General features: G+C 28.4%; 2 protein-coding genes across 2 annotated transcripts in view; one reads left to right on the plus strand and one right to left on the minus strand.

Annotated features, from left to right (window-relative positions):
• LOC113388025 (tektin-3-like) overlaps positions 1-6,891 on the minus strand; it is a 28,864-nt gene extending 21,973 nt beyond the window's left edge. The window contains exon 1 of the mRNA XM_026625435.1: positions 6,761-6,891. Within this exon, the coding sequence (XP_026481220.1) occupies positions 6,761-6,876 (116 nt within the window). The 5' untranslated portion in view covers positions 6,877-6,891. The remainder of the gene's footprint in view (positions 1-6,760) is intronic.
• A 1,772-nt stretch (positions 6,892-8,663) lies between these two features.
• Positions 8,664-21,283, plus strand: LOC113388470 (cytosolic Fe-S cluster assembly factor NUBP1 homolog). The gene is made up of 8 exons (XM_026625846.1): positions 8,664-8,709; positions 9,073-9,314; positions 16,121-16,222; positions 16,912-16,999; positions 17,458-17,663; positions 17,971-18,033; positions 20,432-20,621; positions 21,151-21,283. The coding sequence occupies exons 1-8, from the start codon at positions 8,664-8,666 to the stop codon at positions 21,177-21,179; spliced, it is 966 nt and encodes a 321-aa protein (XP_026481631.1). The 3' UTR covers positions 21,180-21,283.
• Positions 21,284-22,631: the final 1,348 nt, after the last annotated feature.

A 22,631-nucleotide genomic window follows, 5' to 3' on the forward strand; every position in this document is an offset into this window, starting at 1 on the left:
TTTTTCGCATAATCGATAAACGTTTTTGTACTATCATAGTAAGTCTTTTGTAAGTCCTAGTACGATGTAGTATTATCAATGAAAAAATCTCAAATCAACTTCTTAAATTGATAGTATTTTGAAATTGAAAGTATTTTATAATACATTTAGCTCGCAATAAAATAATTTTCTACAACCCTTGCGGAGAACCTTTGAGTTGAAACAACCTAAAAATAAATTTTGGCGTGACTTAAAAGGATTTAAGTATGAAGTAAATAATATTTTATTCTCTTTATCCTAATTATCGAATTTTTAACCTTTAAAAATACAACCCCTTGATGAAAAATTGTTTAAAAAAATTATTTTAACAGTGAATAAATAAATTATTTGAATATTATTTCAAATTCTCGAAAATAACTATCATATTATATTTTTTCAACCCTTAAAACTACCCTTAAATAAAAACAGTTAATAAGAATTTATCATACATGTATATAAGTCAATAGTTTCTGGTACTATAGACAAAATTCGGATTTTTTTTTATTATAACTCTTTCAATTCTAATTTTATCACAGTTTGTAATATACCATTTTAAAGGTAATTAAAAGGGCTACAACTTTCTCTATTATAAATTTTACCGTAACTCTCTTTATTTTGAAACGGCGAAGGGTTAAAGGGCTCGAAAGACACTCCGGTTGGACAGCCGCGCACTCTTTAAACGATCATGACTCTGTTAAATAACAAGCAAAAGTAAAATAAAAGGCATAAAACGGCAAAGGGACTCTACTGACGAGCAAAGTAAAATAAAAGTCATAAAATAAAAAGGACTCTACTGACGAGCAAACTGAGCAAAAAAAAAAAACATAAAATAGCAAAAGGACTCTACTGACAAGCAAACTGAAATAAAAGGCGTAAAATAACAAAAGGACTCTACTGACGAGCAAAGTAAAATAAAAGGCATAAAACGGCAAAGGGACTCTACTGACGAGCAAACTGAAATAAAAGGAATAAAATAGAAAAGAACTCTACTAACGAGCAAACTGAGCAAAAAAGCATAAAATAATAAAAGGACTCTACTGACGAGCAAATTAAATTAAAATGCATAAAATATCAAACAGATTCTACTGACGTGAAAAGTAAAATAAAAGGCGAAAAATAGAGAAAAGGACTCTACTGACGAGCAAACCGAAAATCATGTCAAGAAATAAATAGAATATCAACCTAGAAGATTTGAAAAGGATTCTTCTAATTTAAAACGCGAAATAAAAAAAAACAAACTAAAATACAATTCAAATAAAAATATAAAAGGGACTCTACTGACGATCAAAGGGGGGAGGATTACGACAAATATCACGAAAAATCACGTGGGAAAGGGAGATGTATAGTAAGATATAACGTGTATTTATTTTTTACCTGATTTTTAAAAGAAAATCCAAACATTTTCAAAAAAAAAAAAATAATAAAAAAAACATTTTTTCTCGTTTGCTGGGCGAGGGGGGGGGGTATTTTGAATATCACCAAGGGGAATGAGGCGTCCAAAAATTCTTAAAAAATTCCACTGAGGAAATACTACAAGAAATATAATGTAAAAGTCGCCTCACATATACGTATTTTTTCCAAATTTGGTCCCAAACGATTCAGAATGGTTTGAAACGTCCAGGAGAAAACATAAAATTAACAAATCGGATTTTTTGGCAGAAACACAAACTTCTTTGGAAAGTTAAATAGTATAATTTCTGGAACTTTGTTCTAATATGTTTTAAAATCACAAATTTGCTTTTTTAATCCTGATCATTCCTGACATGGTCTAATGTGACAAAAATGAATGAATAACTAACTTTTCTGATCATGGCCTTGCCATAACATTAGGATCATGGTCCTAAGTGACAAAAATAAATAAATAACCGACATTTTACTTTTGACCAGCCTAGGCAGCCATATGAATAAAATTATTTCCCATCATTAACCGCAATGATTGTACTTACAAATTAAAAAAAAGAAAAAAAATCCTAAATCCTCTCTGCAATAAAAAAGTGATTGCATTTTCCAAAAAAATATAGATATTTTGTTTACCCTATAATAAAAAAAAACTTTATACTGACCTCATAACTCTGACGGCATCGCACCTCAGCCTCTCCGAATAATTCCGATTCGTATCGGATTCGTTAATATTCCCATACTGGCCTGAGCCCATTCGTAGGGCGTGTATCTTGTATAAAGTGCGGCCCTGGCAGCATGCCCCGGATTACGCTCGAACCCGTCACCAAATTCGGAAACTTCAAGGGCTCCGTCGACATTCCTCCAGGGGCGAAACAGGGACTCGCCATATCTGATGTTAGGGGAGTGGCGGGACTTGAAAAATAATAAATAAATTAAATAATAATAATAAAGAGAGAAAAATGTTATGGCAAGGCCATGTTATGAAGAACTTTCCATACTAAATATTGACAGTGGCGGATCCAGCTTTGGCGCAGGGGAGGGTCACATTATTTAGGAGTGTTTGAAGTAATTTAATTGCTGAATTAGTGTTCTATCTATAAGACAAACTCAGGGTGAGGGGGTCATGCCCCGTAAACCATCCCCTGGAGCCGCCACTGGTTGTCAGGCGTATTTCTCAGCTTGTCAGATACATAACATAGTATTTAGTTATTAATAGTATTTATTTGCTTGATGTTCACGGTTCAAGTTATGAATAATTTTTTATAACAAGCTTAGTACCTATACTAGGGTAGGAAATTATTTTGTTATGTCAGGTGGATAAAAATATAGACTAGCTGTAAGTGGAATTCTGTCTTAAGGCAATTAAGGCATCGTGCCTTAAGGCAAATTGCTGGAACTTCCCGTACCAAATATTATTATTTTTTTAAAAACGATTAACATTCTTGAAAAAATTTTACTTCGAAAAAAGAAGATTTTTGAGAAACTATAAATTGGACAAAAAATTACTTTTTTTGAAAAAAAAAATTAAAAAAAAAACATCTTTAATTTTTTTTTTTTTTAAAAAAATGTTTTCTTTATTTTGACATATTTTGGAAGATCTAAACTTTATTTCAAAGCAATCGTACTGCTTTAACTGCATAAAGACGAAATATCAAAGCGCGTAAGCGCCGCATCGCCGTCTAACGCGTAAACATTGGTACGGAACCCATAGCAATGTAAACCAAATTTATACTTATTGTTAAAATCTCTAAAAAAGATCTGATAATTTGATGTGCATATGTCTAATGATCATTTTTGACCGCCAAATGGCATTTTTTTTTACTTTTTTCATTAGATCTCCGAAACCGCTAGACCTGCCTTTATGAAAATTTGATCGGTTCTTCACCTTGTCAATACAACTAAAATGTTTTTTGAATTATTTAAATCGGACGCTCCGTTCTCTTAAAAACTGAGTTACCGTTTTTGGCACTTTTTGCCCCGTATCTTCGGAACGGCTAGACCTGCCTTCGCCAAAAACTAATCAGCACGTCTCCTTATCAATACGAATCGAAAGTTTTTTGAATTATTCAAATCGGTTGATCGGTGTTCCCGAAATCGTCGACGAAAATTTGTATCCGCACATACATACACACACATACACACACACACACACACACACATACATCCATTTTTTCTAAGGTATGCCAAAATATTTAGAAACCTTTGAAACGTCGAGAAATGCAAAAATTTCCATTTTCGATTTTTTTGCGATTAATATAACTTGCCCTACGGGAAGTTAATAAATACAATTTGTGAGGCTAGAACATGCCGCCACGTTTGAAAAAAATAATGGGAATTTAATTTGAAAATGAAAAGCTAAAACACAAAAAAGATAAAAATATAAAAAGGACTCTACTGACGTGCAAACTAAAATTTAAATGACAGAAGGTCAAACTCAAACACAATAAAAAATAAGAGTATAAGAAAGGACTCTACTGATGAGCAAACCGAATATTCTGGCAAACAACAAATAAAACAGCAAACTGGAAAATTAAGATTATAAAACGATTCCACTGACGAATTGTAATATAAAAATTATCTCATACATACTTAAACACTCTCTCACACACACACATTTTTTCCTGCAAATTGACCTCAGATCTATGGAAAGAGAAAGAGAAAACAGGACTTTCCTCATTAAAAAAAATAAATAAAATCAGTGCAAGAATGATAACATTCTAGATCCTCTCCCTTCGAAGTAATGCCTAACGGAAGTATTAGTCGGTATTATACCCAGTCGGTATTGAGTCCGACATACCCAGACAAAATACCTAGTCTGGGATTCGTGAAGGCATTTCCTTCGCTATTCGCTACAAAAAACATACTTTTCCAAATTTAGTCCCAAACGATTCAGAATGGCTTGAAACGTCGAGGAAACCTAATATTAGCAAATCAAATTTTAGGAAAATTATAATATAGTATCAAGCTCTGAAATAGCGCTAATATTTTTTTAATCACAAATTTTCTTTTTTTTTTAAATGTAATAAATGTACAAAATATAATATTTCTGACAAAGGACAATAATAAATTAATAACTAAAGGGTCCGCCATCTAACTTCTTTATTCATTGTGTTAACTTTGTTCGTCTATAATCACTCGTTTATTGTCTCTAAATACACTATCTACAATATTCAAACATGTTTGATTTACATGGAAATTAATTTACATGATTTTTCAACATTGCATCATATAGTTATTAGTGCAGTAAACGGAGAGGAAAAAAGGGTATAACCTCTGAATTTTTTTACTGTGCTCCGAATTGAATGAAATTTTGGAATTAGGTTCATCTTACCCTCAAGTTCAAAAGTGAAAACAATTCGGATGATACCCCTTCTCAATTGTGTAATTACATTTTTTTTAAATAACGTCGGAAATCGATAGAAGAACTACTTATAAGAGAAAAATGTCTTATAGTTTTTTAAAAGAAGCTAATACTGTTCAAGTTACTGACCACTAAAGATTCATATATTTTTAGCGTTTTTCTTCGTTTTTTTGAAAATATCTCCTAAAATATGCATTTTAACGAAAATCATGTAATAAACAAAATAATGCCAATAAAAATCTTAATAAATCGGTATTACATAAAGTGTTCTAGGAAAAATATTAAGCAAGATTTGAAAGAGCAAAGTCGTTTTTTATTTCGTTCAAGATTTAATTGTTGTATTTAAAGTCATCTAGTGTCGAATACATTTCATGCATTTCGGTGAAATTGGGTTTTATAGTGCTCAACATAAGCTTTAAATTGAGTGCTGTTACAAGTTTTTTGCGTGTAAAGTGAGTGAGCTATCATGCAAATAAGAAGCATATACGAAGATTTTTTCTTTTAAATCATATAGTTTAATGAGCGCCATTTCCACCATAGTTAAAGTAATTCACATTCCATCTAGAATTCACTTCATTATAGACATCTTGATGGATTCTAGCAGATTCACTACTTTAGTACAAACTATTTTCAGAAAACTCACGATTTTATAAAAACTTTTTTTTCCATTTTTTTTTTAAATCGAAATTATTTTCATTATATCTCAAAAAGAATAAAAGATACGAATAAAAGCATATAGATAAAAATCAATGGGATCTTTCTGGCATATTATTGTTTCTGATTATTTTTCTCTCACACAAAAATTGACAGGGTTATGAATGTTTAAAGACTGCGCGGCCGCGCAAATAGGAAAAAAAAGTTTTTATAAAATCGTGAGTTTTCTGAAAATAGTTTGTACTAAAGTAGTGAATCTGCTAGAATCCATCAAGATGTCTATAACGAAGTGAATTCTAGATGGAATGTGAATTACTTTAATTCTGGTGGAAATGGCGCTCATTAAACCAAAAAATTTAAAAGAAAAAAACATCGTATATGCTTCTTATTTGCATGATAGCCCATTCATTTTACACGCAAAAAACTTGCAACAGCACTCATTTTAAAGCTTATGTTAAGCACTATAAAACCCAATTTCACCAAAATGGATAAAATGCAAAACCTCGACACTAGATGACTTTAAATACAACAATTATATCTCGAACGAAAAAAAAACCGCTTTGGTCTTTCGAATCTTGCTTAATATTTTTCCTAGAACACTTTATGTAATACCGATTTATTTAGATTTTTATTGACATTATTTTATTCATTACGTGATTTTCATTAAAATGTATATTTTAGGAGATATTTGCAAAAAAACGAAGAAAAACGCCAAAAATATATGAAACTTTAGTGGCCAGTAACTTGAAAAGTATTAGTTTTCTTAAAAAACTATAAAAGACATTTTTTTCTTATAATTAGTTCTTCTATCGATTTCCGACGTTATTTTGAAAAAATGTAATTACACAATTGAGAGGGGGTGTCAACCCCCCGGGGGGTGATGGCGCAACCCGAATTGTTTTCACTTTTGAACTTGAGAGTAATAAAATGAACCTAATTCCAAAATTTCATTCAATTCGGAGCACAGTAAAAAAATTCAGACCTAAAACGCTCCGTTTACTGCACTATATGGTGTTATAGTAAAGTTACAATAAATTAACATTACCCAGAAACCGCACAAATGTCGAAAAAACGGTGTTAGATAGCAGGGACTTTCTGACCCAGCTTCATAACATACGCGTAACGTTGCAGTTTATGTGTAAAACGTCTGAATCACAGCAAATACAATGACATTTTTACAGTATTCAGTATGATTCAGTATCATAATGTATGCAGCAAATACATAGACATTTCGACAGTATGATTCAGTAGCATAATGTATGGAAGTCGGGGCGTGCCATGGCCTTGCCATAACATTGGTCCTTTATTATTATTTTTTATTCTTACAGAGGCATAACCTGTATAGTTTCATAGCCCAAAGTGGGTCTCCAAGGGTGCGGCCTGGGGGTTTCGTAATATTGTCCGATCCTGGTAGGGATTGGGGGGCCCTTTACTTGCTCCATGCAGGGCGGAGCCGCCACTGTGCCCCATGGTTGCAATTGCTGAAAAAAACGAGGTAAATTTAGTAATAAATTTAATAATAAAAAAATATTTAGCAATAAAAAAAATTAATAAGAGAAAAAGAAACACCAGGCAAATAAATTGTGGCATACACGTACTAAATTAAATTTGGAAAAATGATAGAAAATATAAATTATAAAATTATTTAAAATTATAAAAAAAATTTAACCCGTAGCAAGTATAATGTGCAATTAATTTTGACAGAATTTAATTTAAAAAAATAAGCTTTTACGTTATAATTTAAATCATTATAGTTTCAAATCAAGTTATCAAATTATTTCTACTTTAAATCTAATTATTATATTTTTTGACAAGTTTAAATTTTTAAAAGTGAAAATTTTGGAAAATTAATAAAATAAATAGAGTATTTACAGAATACAAGATGGTTTCTCCTAGTTCGTTCGGCATCTTGAATTAATTTATTTAACTAAACTACAGTAAAATTTTTAAATGACTTAAATTTAAAATAATTTAAAATTTAGAAAAGTGCATCAAAAATAACGTGCATCATATGTTTTTACAAATATGTCATTTTATTTAAATCAAATGTGCCAAAATACACAATTTTCTTTAAGTTTATTAATATAAATAATCAACTTTTTTTAAACACACAAAATAGTTTTATTTCATCTTTGAGAATGATAAAAATTTTAACAAAAATTTATTTTAGAATTTATTTGTTTTATTTTATTTTATTTAAATTTATATAAATTTATTTAAAGAATTATAATCGTCATTAATAATAAATATATTTAATTATAATAACGTATAAAATATAACAATAAGAAAATGAGGAAATTTTATAAATTTTTTGAAATTTGATCTAAATTTCACTTATAATATTATTTGAGAAATATCGTTGAAATAATATATTTAAAAAAAAATTATAATAATATTCAAATAATAACATAAATAAAAAAATTAAACGAAATAAAACCATTTTCAGATTAAAATAAAAATTGTAAATTAAACTCAAATTACGTAATTATTTGAGTACTTATTGATCTATATATTAAATAATATAAATATTGCAATTTAATTAAATTATTGTTATTATATCAATTTATCCAGATAAATTAATTAATATACAACTCTAATTTAATACTCTAATTTTAAATTTGAATTGCGCGGTTCTTTCTTTGAGGTTAGTTTGCTTTATTTTGACAGTTATTAAAATTTAATAGATAACAATAACAGATGTAATATTTATTTATATTTATTAAGAAGTTTATACAATTTGCTTCAAGACAAAATACTCTATATACACCTAGTTTTTTTTAATAATAATTCCTCATTTTAACATTAATTTAGTTTAACAATTAACTTTAATTTAACAATTAAATTAGAAAGTTTGAATTTCGCGGTTACTGCTTTGAAGTTAAGTTGCACCATTTGACAGTTGTTTAAAATTTTCAATAAAATGGATTTTCTATTTTTAATTATTTATTAGGAAGTTAATATAACTAACTATTTATTTATTAAAATATATATTAAAAATCATATTCAATTCAATATTAATTTATCATTTACAATTTTATTACAAATTTGATTTGAATTTCGCGGTTCTGACTTTGAGGTTATGTTGCACAATTTGACATTTGCAGAAAACGTTGAATGACGGATTAAATTTTTATCTTTAATTATTTGTTAATAAATAAATTTAGTGATTTGTTAAACTTTTATTTAATAGATTTATGAATAGTGATTGAATTGTAATAAATTAAATAACATGTCATCTGAAATAGAAGTGGAAAAACCTGCTGAAGCCCCTGAACGTAAGAACTTGATATAAATTTATATATGAATAATTAAATATATATATATATATATATATATATATATATATATATATATATAATTATAACTATAATAATACCACTCACTTATTGTTTGCACTTCAAACATCAGCAATATTTTAACTTATAAAAATCTTGTCAAGTAAGGTTAGGTTATAATGACACTATCATTATTTAATTACTAAAACTTTTTCCCCAACCGAAGTTTAAATATATATTACATAAACAATTCATCAATAAATAAATTATCACTTTATTTATTACTATATATATATATATATATATATATATATACTACCATGTATACTACTTATATATTTTATTTATAATCTTATTGTTTAGATTGTCCTGGGACTCAAAGCGAAGACGCAGGCAAAGCCTCAGCCTGTGCAGGATGTCCCAATCAAAACATTTGTGCTTCCGGAGAAGCCCGAGGACCTGATCCTGGTATACAAGCCGTCAAAGAACGTTTATCGACAGTCAAACACAAAATACTTATACTGTCCGGTAAGGGTGGTGTTGGAAAAAGTACAATGACATCTTTATTGGCTAGAGCTTTGGCTGCTCGAGATGCCGAAAAGAATGTAAGTGGTAATGGATTTATATATATATATATATATATATATATATATAAATGTATATATATAATTAGTACCTTGTGATGAGAGAATTGTCTGGAATCAAATGGGTATTTTAAAATGCCGCCTCTCATGAAGCACTATATTTTATTTGTTTTGCAAAATTAAAACTACGTTTGAAGATGTTTGTCTTTAACTATGATTCAATTATTTTGTTTTCACATTCATGTGGTTATTTTTAAACTGCATGGTACGATGTGACACAGGAATATTGATTGGGTTATCGGATGACCTAGTAATCGGGTATTGTGAAATGTGGAGACAGGTTCAAGTTAGATAAAACTCGAAGTGACTTTAAATTAAATAAATTCAACTTTTAAAATAATTGTAATTGTGACCTTAAATTAAATTAGTAACATTGCATAACTTTAGTCAGAAGTGATATTATTAACAGGTTTTAATGAAGAGGAATTATTAGATAGATTCGATATAAATCAATTTAAATTATATACATAATATATAAATGAAAGAATATCAATCCATTTTGTTGACTTTGTATATAAAATTTGACCGAAGATTAATAGGATGTTTTAGATGAATATTATTTAATTTTAGTAAGTAGATATATTTGTAAGTAAATAACTAACTATTTATACACAAAAACATTTTTAAAGGGGTTGCAAATGTTAATAGAAACTCAACTCAAACTCAACTTTTTAAAATGTTAATATAAAAGTACACTTTTTGGTTTTATGGCACTCACTTTTTGCAAATCATATTTTTTTTAATTTTCCGTAGAGAAAGTTATAGTAATCGTCTAAAAATAAAAAATGAAAATTTTTGCATTTCTCGATGTTTTGAAGGTTTTTGAACATTTTACTGGCATACCTTAGAAACTAAATTGATGTGCGTGTGTGTTTTGTATGTCCGCACGGATCAACCTATTTGAATAATTTAAAAAACATTCGATTCGTATTGATAACGAGACGTGGTGATTAGTTTTTGGCGAAGGCAGCTCTAGCCGTTCCGAAGGTATGGGGCAAAAAGTGCCAAAAACGGTAACTCAGTTTTTAAGGGAATGGAGAAAGCGATTTGAATAATTCAAAACGTATTTTACTTGTATTGACTAAACGAAGAACTGTTTAAATTTTTGGAAAGGCAGGTCCAGCGGTTATGGACTCTTAATAAAAATAAGTTTTTAATAATGTGTACACATTTTGTGTGATTTTTTTCGGTTCCGTACCAAGATTTTTAATTTTAAATTTCACGTATGTGGTTTAAACAAATGTCCCCAACATTTAGTATGGAATAACCGATTTGTATGATTGAAAAATCATTCGGTTCGTACTCGATCGCGAGGCGTTTTTGCAAAAGGCACATCTTGCCGTTTCGGAGGTATGGAGCGTAGAACGGTTATGCAGTTTTTGAGAGAACGGATCAACCGATTAAATTAATTCAAAACAAATTTTGCTTGAGTAGATTGTGTGCAAAAAATGCTTTTGCAGAAAATTTCGTAATTTTGAAAATTTTCATAAAAATTCAAATTTTCAAAAGAATCAGATTTTAGAAAAATTTAAATTTTCGAAATTTTTTATCATTTAAAAAAAAAACTGAATTTTGAAAAATTTCACGTGATATCAAAATTTAAAAAAAAACTATTTTTTACAAAAATTTGAGAATACTTTGAAATTTTCTAAAATTCGAATATTTTCAAAAATTTTTAAATTCTCAAAAAATTAAAAAAAACGTTAAAAATGAAATACAAAAAATTTCAAACTACCAAAAAAAAAATACCAAATAATCCAAAGAAATCAAATTTAAAAAAAAAATGAACCAATTTACATAACAAAATGAACATACACAAAAGTTTGTAGAATACTCTTGTCGCCTAATTTTAAAAGCACTTATAAGTTTACAATATGTATTTATAATAAATAATCTAATTCAAATTATTCGAATCAAATATTGATTATTTTCATTTCTGGAATGTTTAATTACGGTACGGGAAGTTTCAGCAATTTGCCTTAAGGCACGATGCCATACACCACTAGTTTTATTTTAATTTTACTTACCCTGTTGTACCGACTTCTGACCTCTTTGTTTCTTCCAAAATTTGCCAACATTTTTAATGTTTTCTTGCACTCATCATTCTATTAACTAAGTATTAAGAAGTTTTTCACAATTTTTATTTTTTTGTTGCAACATAATATATTTGTTTGCAACATATTTATAAATGCTATTTTATTGTCATTTCTTAAAACTAAAAACTAATATGTGTTAGACACAAACAATGCAACAAGAATTAGATCGTTTCCATGGAATCAAAAACATCATAGACTTTACACTACATGGACTGTTAGTCTTTATATATTTTCCGTTGTATGTAGTGCTCAAATATAGAAGATACAGTTACGTCACATGTCTGAGCGAACATTGCCGACGACAATCGCGGACTCTCCAGATTTATCAAATGTCTTAAGTCATATGTTACGTGCCTAACAGGTTTTATAATAATATAAAAACCGATTTTAACAGGTGTATTTGATTTCATGTACATTAGGGTGGTCCTTAATATGGACATTTTCGAATTTCCTTGCTCCTAAGGACTCAAATCGTTCCAAATTGATAAAAAACAATTCTCTGAAAGTTTTAGCTCTCTATATTAACTTTTAGATAGTGCGCTATTCAATCAAACTTCGTATAGAAATAGCGTGGACAAAATTTTGAAAATTAAAAAAAAAAAATTTAGGTATAACTTAGCGACAAATGAATTAAAAGTGAAATTCCTGATTTTTATTAAAAATTCGACGCTCTTCAAGATTTTTGAAAATTTTTTCATTCTATTTCCATATAAAATTTTTAGGTTAATATTAAGAGCTAAAACTTTCAGAGAATTGTTTTTTATCAATTTGGAACCATTTGAGCCATTGGGAGCAAGAAAATTCGATAATGTCCATATTAAGGACCAAAATAATAGTACATTCATAATATTAATATCAAAATTCTTACAAAATTATCAGCCCATTAAATTATTGGAATAAAACTATCACGAATAATATTTGACTTAAATTAACTACTATGATAAATATTATTACTATCATTTTTTACAAAATTAGCAGCCATCGCAATTGACATTATATTATCAAAATAAAGCATATAACATATGACTGTATTTATTGAATCGGAAGAGTCCGCGATTGTCGTCGGCAATGTTCGCTCAGATATGTGACGTCACAGTCCCTTCTATGTTTGTGCACTTATTTTGCGCTCTACTAGCAGTCCATGTAATATAAGTTCTATGACTTACATGCATTGATTTTTTTTTAAATGCAATAAATACGAAAACTAGATGCAATGACATTTGGCCTTAAGGCAAGTTGCTTGAACATAAACTTCATTTAAAAAAATGATACTTATTAATAAGAAAGTTTCATCGTCGTAAATATAATAAAGAAGGACAACGACATCTATATTCAGATTTTTAATGATAGTGATTAAGTACAGCTAGTATAAACATAAATAAAATTGCAATGTATAATCAAAATAGTCGTGAGTAAAGTTTTATGTGTAAAAAGTCGACTGAGATTTAACAACTTTTATTTTTTTTTAAACATATAATTCTGGAAAAAATGAACTTTTTCTTCGAAATAAAAAATATTAATTATTTTTTAAGTAAACTTCTTTAGGCGCGACTAGGGTATGAAAATGTGTAAATGCAACGGAAGAGCGTTACGCTCGATTCGAGTGCCAATGATTCGTCATTTATATACGGGTCGATTGTGATTGGTCGTCGTGTCGCGTGAGAGTGTTCTTGATTGTATGCGTATAGATAGCGTATACATCGAAAATAATAAAACAAATGAAAAATCTATGCCGTGTAAGATACATAAATTTATTGAAATAATTTGTATTATATACTAGCTGACCCGGCGAATTTTGTTCCGCCTTAATGGCAATGTAATCAAATACACCTGTTAAAATCGGTTTTTATATTATTATAAAACCTGTTAGGCACGTAACATATGACTTAAGACATTTGATAAATCTGGAGAGTCCGCGATTGTCGTCGGCAATGTTCGCTCAGATATGTGACGTCACACAGTCCCTTCTATGTTTGTGCACTTATTTTGCGCTCTACTAGCAGTCCATGTAATATAAGTTCTATGACTTACATGCATTGATTTTTTTTTAAATGCAATAAATACGAAAACTAGATGCAATGACATTAGGCAAGTTGCTTGAACATAAACTTCATTTAAAAAAATGATACTTATTAATAAGAAAGTTTCATCGTCGTAAATATAATAAAGAAGGACAACGACATCTATATTCAGATTTTTAATGATAGTGATTAAGTACAGCTAGTATAAACATAAATAAAATTGCAATGTATAATCAAAATAGTCGTGAGTAAAGTTTTATGTGTAAAAAGTCGACTGAGATTTAACAACTTTTATTTTTTTTTAAACATATAATTCTGGAAAAAATGAACTTTTTCTTCGAAATAATAAAAAATATTAATTATTTTTTAAGTAAAACTTCTTTAGGCGCGACTAGGGTATGAAAATGTGTAAATGCAACGGAAGAGCGTTACGCTCGATTCGAGTGCCAATGATTCGTCATTTATATACGGGTCGATTGTGATTGGTCGTCGTGTCGCGTGAGAGTGTTCTTGATTGTATGCGTATAGATAGCGTATACATCGAAAATAATAAAACAAATGAAAAATCTATGCCGTGTAAGATACATAAATTTATTGAAATAATTTGTATTATATACTAGCTGACCCGGCGAATTTTGTTCCGCCTTAATGGCAATGTAATCAAATACACCTGTTAAAATCGGTTTTTATATTATTATAAAACCTGTTAGGCACGTAACATATGACTTAAGACATTTGATAAATCTGGAGAGTCCGCGATTGTCGTCGGCAATGTTCGCTCAGATATGTGACGTCACACAGTCCCTTCTATGTTTGTGCACTTATTTTGCGCTCTACTAGCAGTCCATGTAATATAAGTTCTATGACTTACATGCATTGATTTTTTTTTAAATGCAATAAATACGAAAACTAGATGCAATGACATTAGGCAAGTTGCTTGAACATAAACTTCATTTAAAAAAATGATACTTATTAATAAGAAAGTTTCATCGTCGTAAATATAATAAAGAAGGACAACGACATCTATATTCAGATTTTTAATGATAGTGATTAAGTACAGCTAGTATAAACAAATAAAATTGCAATGTATAATCAAAATAGTCGTGAGTAAAGTTTTATGTGTAAAAGTCGACTGAGATTTAACAACTTTTATTTTTTTTTAAACATATAATTCTGGAAAAAATGAACTTTTTCTTCGAAATAATAAAAAATATTAATTATTTTTAAGTAAAACTTCTTTAGGCGCGACTAGGGTATGAAAATGTGTAAATGCAACGGAAGAGCGTTACGCTCGATTCGAGTGCCAATGATTCGTCATTTATATACGGGTCGATTGTGATTGGTCGTCGTGTCGCGTGAGAGTGTTCTTGATTGTATGCGTATAGATAGCGTATACATCGAAAATAATAAAACAAATGAAAAATCTATGCCGTGTAAGATACATAAATTTATTGAAATAATTTGTATTATATACTAGCTGACCCGGCGAATTTTGTTCCGCCTTAATGGCAATAAATAAGCAGTTTTTTTTTTAATTGGATAAAATAAGAATAAAAACAAAATAGCAACATTAATTATTCATAATTATTTTTGTATTTTAGTACATGGTTTGCTTTTCATTTAAGTACTTGTGATACATGCCATTTTTTGTTTTAATACTATATTTAACATAAAGTAGTCGAGTTTAATTTCAATTAGACGTTTCTATTGTCCAATCAAAGCACATTTACTGATAATATATATGCCAATTAGTTGTAAACACCCAAAACATTTTATGAGATATATATGAAGATTAATATAGAACTATTTACATTTTTATTACAAATTTTGAGGTTATGTTAAGAAATTATATTTCGAAATTTTTTTTTTATTAATTTGTTAATGATCATACTTAATGCTAAATACGTATAAACAAATATACATAAATACCTAAGTACATATGTAAATAATTACATTGCCATTTTCAAGAAATAAATTTCTCCATCGTTCATCTGGCATCGCTTGTTATTATTAAGAATTAATTTATTTGCCACTTTGTAATAATTTTCCGTAAAGATTAAAAAATTTATTTTAATATATTTGTATCAAAACAAAAACACCGGTTGACAGTTGACAGTTGAAAGTAAATGTCATGGATAAAATATGAATCATAGATTGAATAAACTAAATGTATAGTTTATAATTTAATTAATTAATTTTGAATTTAAATGAAAAACGGGATAAAAAGTATCCTATGTCCTTCTCCTGGCTCTAAACTACCTCCTTGCCAATTTTCAGCTAAATCGGTTCAGCCGTTCGTGAGTTATAAGTGTTCTAACTAACACAATCTTTTTTTATATATATAGTAGATTTTTAGAAATTATTTGTATAGGCAAGACACATATAATATTACAGCTGCTCAAATAATGAGACTGTATCGCTAGCGAAATAGTCAAAAAAAAATCAGTCAATGAATGTACGTTAATTTTAATTACATGATGAGTACAATTTTTCTAAGGCTTAAGCTCTAAATGCCAATTACAATGACAAACCGATCACGTCGTATTTGAAGTATGACTTTAATTACATAATTACATTATTGTTTTGAAATATTATAAATTTTTTTAATGCTATTATAAATGCAAAAAAGTTTTACTTTTTTATCCAACAGGTAGGTGTTTTGGATTTCGACATTTGTGGCCCAAGTCAACCGAGATGTTTCGGAGTTTTGCAAGAAACTGTTCACAGTTCTGGTTCTGGATGGTCACCAGTGGTAATAAAAATATAATTAAACTTACCCTCTTCTAACCCTAATATATATATATATATATATATATATATATATATATATATATATATATATACAATAGATAAGTCCTGGAGTTTTTCAATACATTGATCGTTTCTTTTCCGAATAGTAAATCCAATAATAAAAAACAATTTGGTTTTTGAAGATGTTTAATAACGACGTTTCGGAACTACATACGTCCCATCATCAGGTTTATTCTGTCAAAGACAATGTTTTTTTTAAACTATTGACTAACATTAATTAATGATGGTTATTAGAGATTATTTAGAAAAATTATAAAGGAATGGATTATATACCGGCGTAAAGAGTAAAGAAAAGTAACTAGAAAAGGTTTTTTATATAAAATTGAATAGCAAAAATTATTTACCTGTAATAATTTATATATCCATATCACTAAAATTTTTTGTTAAAAACACTCGTTTTTTCGAGAATATTTGTAAATGTTTTGATTTCACAAGACTTTGTAACACACTATAATGAAGTTCTGTCGGCCAGATGTAAGGGATATGTACGGAATTTAGGCAAAAATATTTTTTTATGGCCCTTGTATTGGTAATTCAGGAAAATGGGAATGTATTATCTTATAGCAAATGCTGAGAAATATAACTATATATATATATATATATATATATATATATATCTTCTTTATCCAGTTCATCAACGATAACTTGTGCATAATGTCCATTGGATTTTTCATCAACCCTGACGATGCTGTCATATGGCGAGGACCTAAGAAAAATGGTAAAAAAATTAAAACAAAATTTTTGAGTATCTTTTGCATGAGGATTGTGAAAATGTCTGTCTATTTGCGGTGCGATCAGGCGTATTTTACATAAAAACAAGTCCGGGGGAATGTTCGAGGATTCTGTTATCATAACATTCTTCTTTGCTTGTTTATATGTAAAATACGCCTGACCATGCAGCAATTTTTTAAAAAATAATTTATTCAAGTTATTGTATTAAATAATAGTAATGTTAGCCTTGATATTGTTTAATATTAATAAATTAAATAAATACATAAAATTAAGATAATTTATTTTCTGTAATTATTAAATTTAATCCTGTATCCGTAATATAAATATAAATATAAATATAAATATAAATATAAATTAGACATTTTCACAGTTTTCACTGCCAATAAACAAGCATAAATAGATAGAATTACCCCATTTATCAGAGTTTAAACTAATTTTTCTTAGGTATGATACAGAAATTTCTAAGCCAAACCGATTGGGGTACAGATATGGAATATTTGTTAATGGATACCCCCCCTGGTACATCCGATGAACATTTATCGGCACATACATATTTGAAGGAATGTGATTTGACCGGTGCCATAATTATTACAACGCCACAAGAAGTTGCTCTGCTCGATGTCAGGAAGGAAATTGATTTTTGCAGAAAGGTAATAATAAATAATAATGCTATGGCAAGGCCATGTGCGATCCGAGTTTCATACATTATGCTACTGTATCATACTGTCAAAATGTCCATGTGATTCTGGCGTTTTACACGCAAACTGCAACGTTACGCGTATGTTATGAAGCTGTGTCAGAAAGACCCTGTTATGTAAGATAGTTTTTGTGGACATTTGTGCGGTTTCTAGGTTAGGTTTTCTATATGACGACCTGAGACTGCAGAGCAATCACATGGCTTTGTAAATATTTACTTATTTTAAACTATTAATTATTATATTTATATTTTTGTTTCAGGTGGGAATTCCTGTTTTAGGTGTGATTGAAAACATGTCGCTTTTCATTTGTCCAAAATGCACGGTAAGTACAATAAATGAATATAATATTTATAATATATTATAATATATATATATAAATTAGAAAATGGCATTTTGCCTTAAGGCGTGTAATGTGTGTAAATCAATGTTAGGTAATAGTGGAGATACTCGTATATCAATTTTTGTTGTGCACTTTGAAGAGCTCTGCAGGACGTACTGTTTGCATTAGAGTCAAAAAAATTTTTCATGGTAATCTTGGGTATGTTTTTAGTGAAATTGCATAATTAAATTTTCAAAATGTGTTTTTAGTTTTTTTTGAGTTTTTTTTAAAACAAAGTGCTACAGATACTAGTAAGAATGTGCCAATTTTTGTGGTGCAAGTTTGAAGAGCTCTGCAGGACGTAACCTTTGCACTAGGATCTTAAAATTTTTATATAGCGATCTTGGATATGTTTTTAGTGAAATTGCATAATTAAATTTTCAAAATGTGTTTTCAACTATTTTTGAGATTTTTTTGAAACAAAGTACTACAGATACTAGTAACAATGTGCTATTTGTTTGTGGTGTATGTTTGAAGAGCTCTGCAGGACGTACTGTTTCTACTAGGTTCATATGATTTTAATATAGTAATCTTGGATATGTTTTTAGTGAAACTGCATAATTAGATTATCTAATTTGGTTTTTAACTATTTTTGAGAATTTTTTAAAACATGCACTACAGATACTAGTAAAAATATTTTATTTATCATGGTGTGTGTTTGGAGAGCTCTGCAGGACGTACTATTGGCACTAGGTTCTTCAAATTTTTATGTAGTAATTTTGGATATGTTTACTATGAAACTACATTATTAGATCATTAAATTTGGTTTTTGACTATTTTTGAGATTTTTTTAAAACTATATATGCACTAAATATACTAGTAGTAATATTTGATTTATTAAAGTGTGTGTTTGAAGAGCTCTGCAGGACGTACTTTTTGCACTAGGGTCTTAAAATTTTGATACAATAATCTTGGATGCATTTCTCATAAAATTGCATGATTAAAATATTAAATTTGGTTTTTAGCTATTTTTAAAGAATTTTTTGAAAACAAAGTGCTACAGATACTAGTAAAAATATTTTATTTATTATGGCATATGTTTGAAGAGCTCCGCAGGACATACTTTTTGTACTAGGGTCATATAATTTTTATATAGCAATCTTGGATATGTTTTTAGTGAAATTGCATAATTAGATTATCTAATTTGGTTTTCAACTATTTTTGAGAATTTTTTAAAACATGCACTACAGATACTGGTAAGAAAATTTTATTTATTATGGTGTGTGTTTGGAGAGCTCTGCAGGACGTACTTTTTGCATTAGGGCTTTAAAATTTTGATATAGTAATCTTGGATATGTTTACCACAAAACTGCATAATTATATTTTAAAATTTGGTTTTTAGTTATTTTTGAGAATTTTCTAAAACTATATATGCACTAAATATACTAGTAGTAATATTTGATTTATTAAAGTGTGTGTTTGAAGAGCTCTGCAGGACGTACTTTTTCTACTAGGGTCTTACAATTTTTATATCGCAATCTTGGAAATGTTTTGGTGAAACTGCATAATTAGATTATCAAATTTGGTTTTTAGCTATTTTTGAGAATTTTTCAAAACATGCACTTCAGATACTGGTCAAATTATTTTATTTATTATGGTGTGTGTTTGAAGAGCTCTGCAGGGTGCACCGTTTGTACTACCATCATGTAATTTTAATATTTATATTTCAAATGTGTTTGCTTTAAAATTGGATAAAAATGAGTTTTACAATATGAGAGGTATAAAATGTTGCATCACATTTGTATTTAATATAATGGTGAGCTCTTCAGGATGTACCATTTGTACCATAGGGATGAATTATTTACCATTTTATTTGAACTATTAGTTTATACCCAGGAATTAAATAGTAAAGTTATAAATGTTTACAATCAGATTTGAGGTTGAAACAATTTTTTTTTGAAATCTTAAGTTACTTTTAACTTCTTATATCATTTTTATTACTTTTCAAAGTTTTAGATTATTTGATTTTGTACAATTTTGCAAAATATTTAGGGACCGATTCTGCCTCATAATAGAAAAATGTTATGGCAAGTCCATGTTATGAAGAACTTTTCATACTAAATACTGAAAAAAGCCATTGTGTTTGCCGCGCAGTCAGGCGTATTTCTCAGTTTGTCACACAGAAAACCTAACCTAGAAACCGTACAAATGTCAAAAAAACTATGTTAGATAACAGGGTCTTTCTGACTCAGCTTCATAATATACGAGTTTATGTGTAATACAGCAAATACATGATATTTTGACAGTATTCAGTATGATTCAGTAGCATAGTGTATGGAATTTGGAGCGTAACATGGCCTTGCCATAACTTCTTTCTATTGAAATTATTTTCTTTCCTTAGCATCAATCGGAGATTTTTCCGGCTCGAACCGGTGGCGCCCAAAAAATGTGCAATGATTTAAAATTAAAATTATTAGGATCGATGCCACTTGATCCTAAATTAGCCAGAAGTTGTGATGAGGGCAAAGACTATTTAGAAGAGACTAGTAAAGACACTCCGGCTGTTCAAGCACTCAAGACTATCGTAGAAAGTAAGTAAATTTTTATCTTATATATAAAATTCTTCTGTACGGCTGTACGATTCGATACTTCTCCCAAACGGTTATTCGGATTTTGATAAATCTTTCTAGAGTGTGTCAAAGGAAATTTTTAAGATTTAATGAACGATAAAACTATAGTAATATTGTAGAAATAGATGGCAAAAATTACACAAAAAAACACATATCATTGTTTGACATTGAACTGTCATCTGCTAGAAATGTCGATTCACTTGAAATTTGAATTTAGCTGAAGTTATGAGCCTAGACAATATTATAATATAATATACAAGAAAAATGTAATGTCTACATTACTATTGCCGAAAGGCAGCTGAGATGTGCCAGGAATTAAAATAATATAAGATACAGTCAACAGTATGTGTTTGGCAGATGAAATTATATAATTCAGTTTTAAGTACAAAATTGCATATAGATTATTTTTTTAAATTCATGCATGTTGCATTTAGGTTTACTTTACTAAATTATTTAACAATACAAAAAATATAAAACAATCACTTTCCAGATTTGCTGGCAACTCTTCCTGAGTCTTAATAAAAAATAATAATAAATAAATCACGTTGAAGGAGTTTATAAAAGAGGACCAAAACAATGGAAATATTAATGGATGATAAATGGAAATATTTTTGAAAGACACATCTGTAATATATATATATATATAATATATATATATTTATATATATATATATATATATATATTTTGTATGATTCTGAATTTGATGTTGACATATGTATTAACAAAGTCTAATAATCGGGCATAACATCAATAAAAAACATGAATTTCTTTCAAAAATTTATTTTAAATCCATACGTTTCGGCTATAATCCTTGCCTTCATTGAGTGGAAACTAAAAATAAAATTAAAAACTAAAACAATTGAATTGGAGTGAAAAGAAAAAAATAAAATAGTAATTAGTACTTACAATTAGTTGATCTTAGTGTTAGATTGGAAAATTTAATAATCCATGGTATTAGGATATGGTAATGCACTACACTATGTATTATAAACATTAACTTGAAATTACACAATATTTTCACAAAATACTGATTTGAAAAAATCACAAATGAATAGTGTGTTATTCGTAGACTGGTTGAAGATGTAATGGAGAAAGTCATTTTTTAAAAAATATTTTTACCAAGATTCTGCACATGTGTGGAACGAATTGTAAAACCTTTGCGCGAACGCTTTATTGTTTTGTAAGAAATTTGGAAATGTTATCTAAATAGAAGAGATTTGTGTCGCACGCGTGTTGAGTTCATCCGTTTATTTATTGTCTTATTGTTATAAATAGTTAAAAAAGATCCCTCTATAATTCTTCGTTTAAATAAATTTTGTTCAAATTGTAGTATAGTCGGATTAGAATTACACTTAAGATTAGAATTTCACTCCAATTCAATTGTTTTAGTTTTTAATTTTATTTTTAGTTTCCACTGAATGAAGGCTAGGATTATAGCCGAAACGTATGGATTTAAAATAAATTTTTGAAAGAAATTCATGTTTTTTATTGATGTTATGCCCGATTATTAGACTTTGTTAATATATATATATATATATATATTATATATATATATATATATATATATATTAAATTATAGTCTTGGATTTGTGAATATTTTGTAGAGTTTCGAACAAGAATCCAAAAAGTAATAAAAAACAAGAAAAGTTTTTTTAAAAAAGAATTTCTTTCTTTCTTTATTTATTTACTGTCGACGTTTCGGAACTAGGTACGTTCCATCTTCAGGACATCTGTCAAGAAACATGATCTTGATGAGATTTAAGCAAACAATATGTTTAAGAAAAGAAAATGGATTTTTCTTAAATAATAAATCAGTTGAAAAAATAATTGTACAGAAATATGATAATATGATCAAAATGAAAATTATAAAAATAAATGAGTGGATTATCAGAACAGGATATTAAAAATGATAAAAATTTTGAAAGTTTTGGAAAGTTTTAAGAAAAAGTTTTAATTAAAATAAAATTAAT

The sequence above is a fragment of the Ctenocephalides felis genome, unplaced genomic scaffold, assembly GCF_003426905.1.
Source record: "Ctenocephalides felis isolate EL2017-DRISC unplaced genomic scaffold, ASM342690v1 CF-g0.4_SCAFFOLD_03572, whole genome shotgun sequence".
Classification (NCBI taxonomy): Eukaryota; Metazoa; Arthropoda; class Insecta; order Siphonaptera; family Pulicidae; genus Ctenocephalides; species Ctenocephalides felis.

Excerpts from the sequence above, each read along its gene's own strand:
- LOC113388470 (XM_026625846.1), top strand. The coding sequence starts at position 8,664 with ATGTCATCTGAAATAGAAGTGGAAAAACCTGCTGAAGCCCCTGAAC. Across the intron at positions 18,034-20,431 it reads TCATTTGTCCAAAATGCACG|CATCAATCGGAGATTTTTCC; the intron begins GTAAGTACAATA and ends TTCTTTCCTTAG. Across the intron at positions 20,622-21,150 it reads ACTCAAGACTATCGTAGAAA|ATTTGCTGGCAACTCTTCCT; the intron begins GTAAGTAAATTT and ends ATCACTTTCCAG.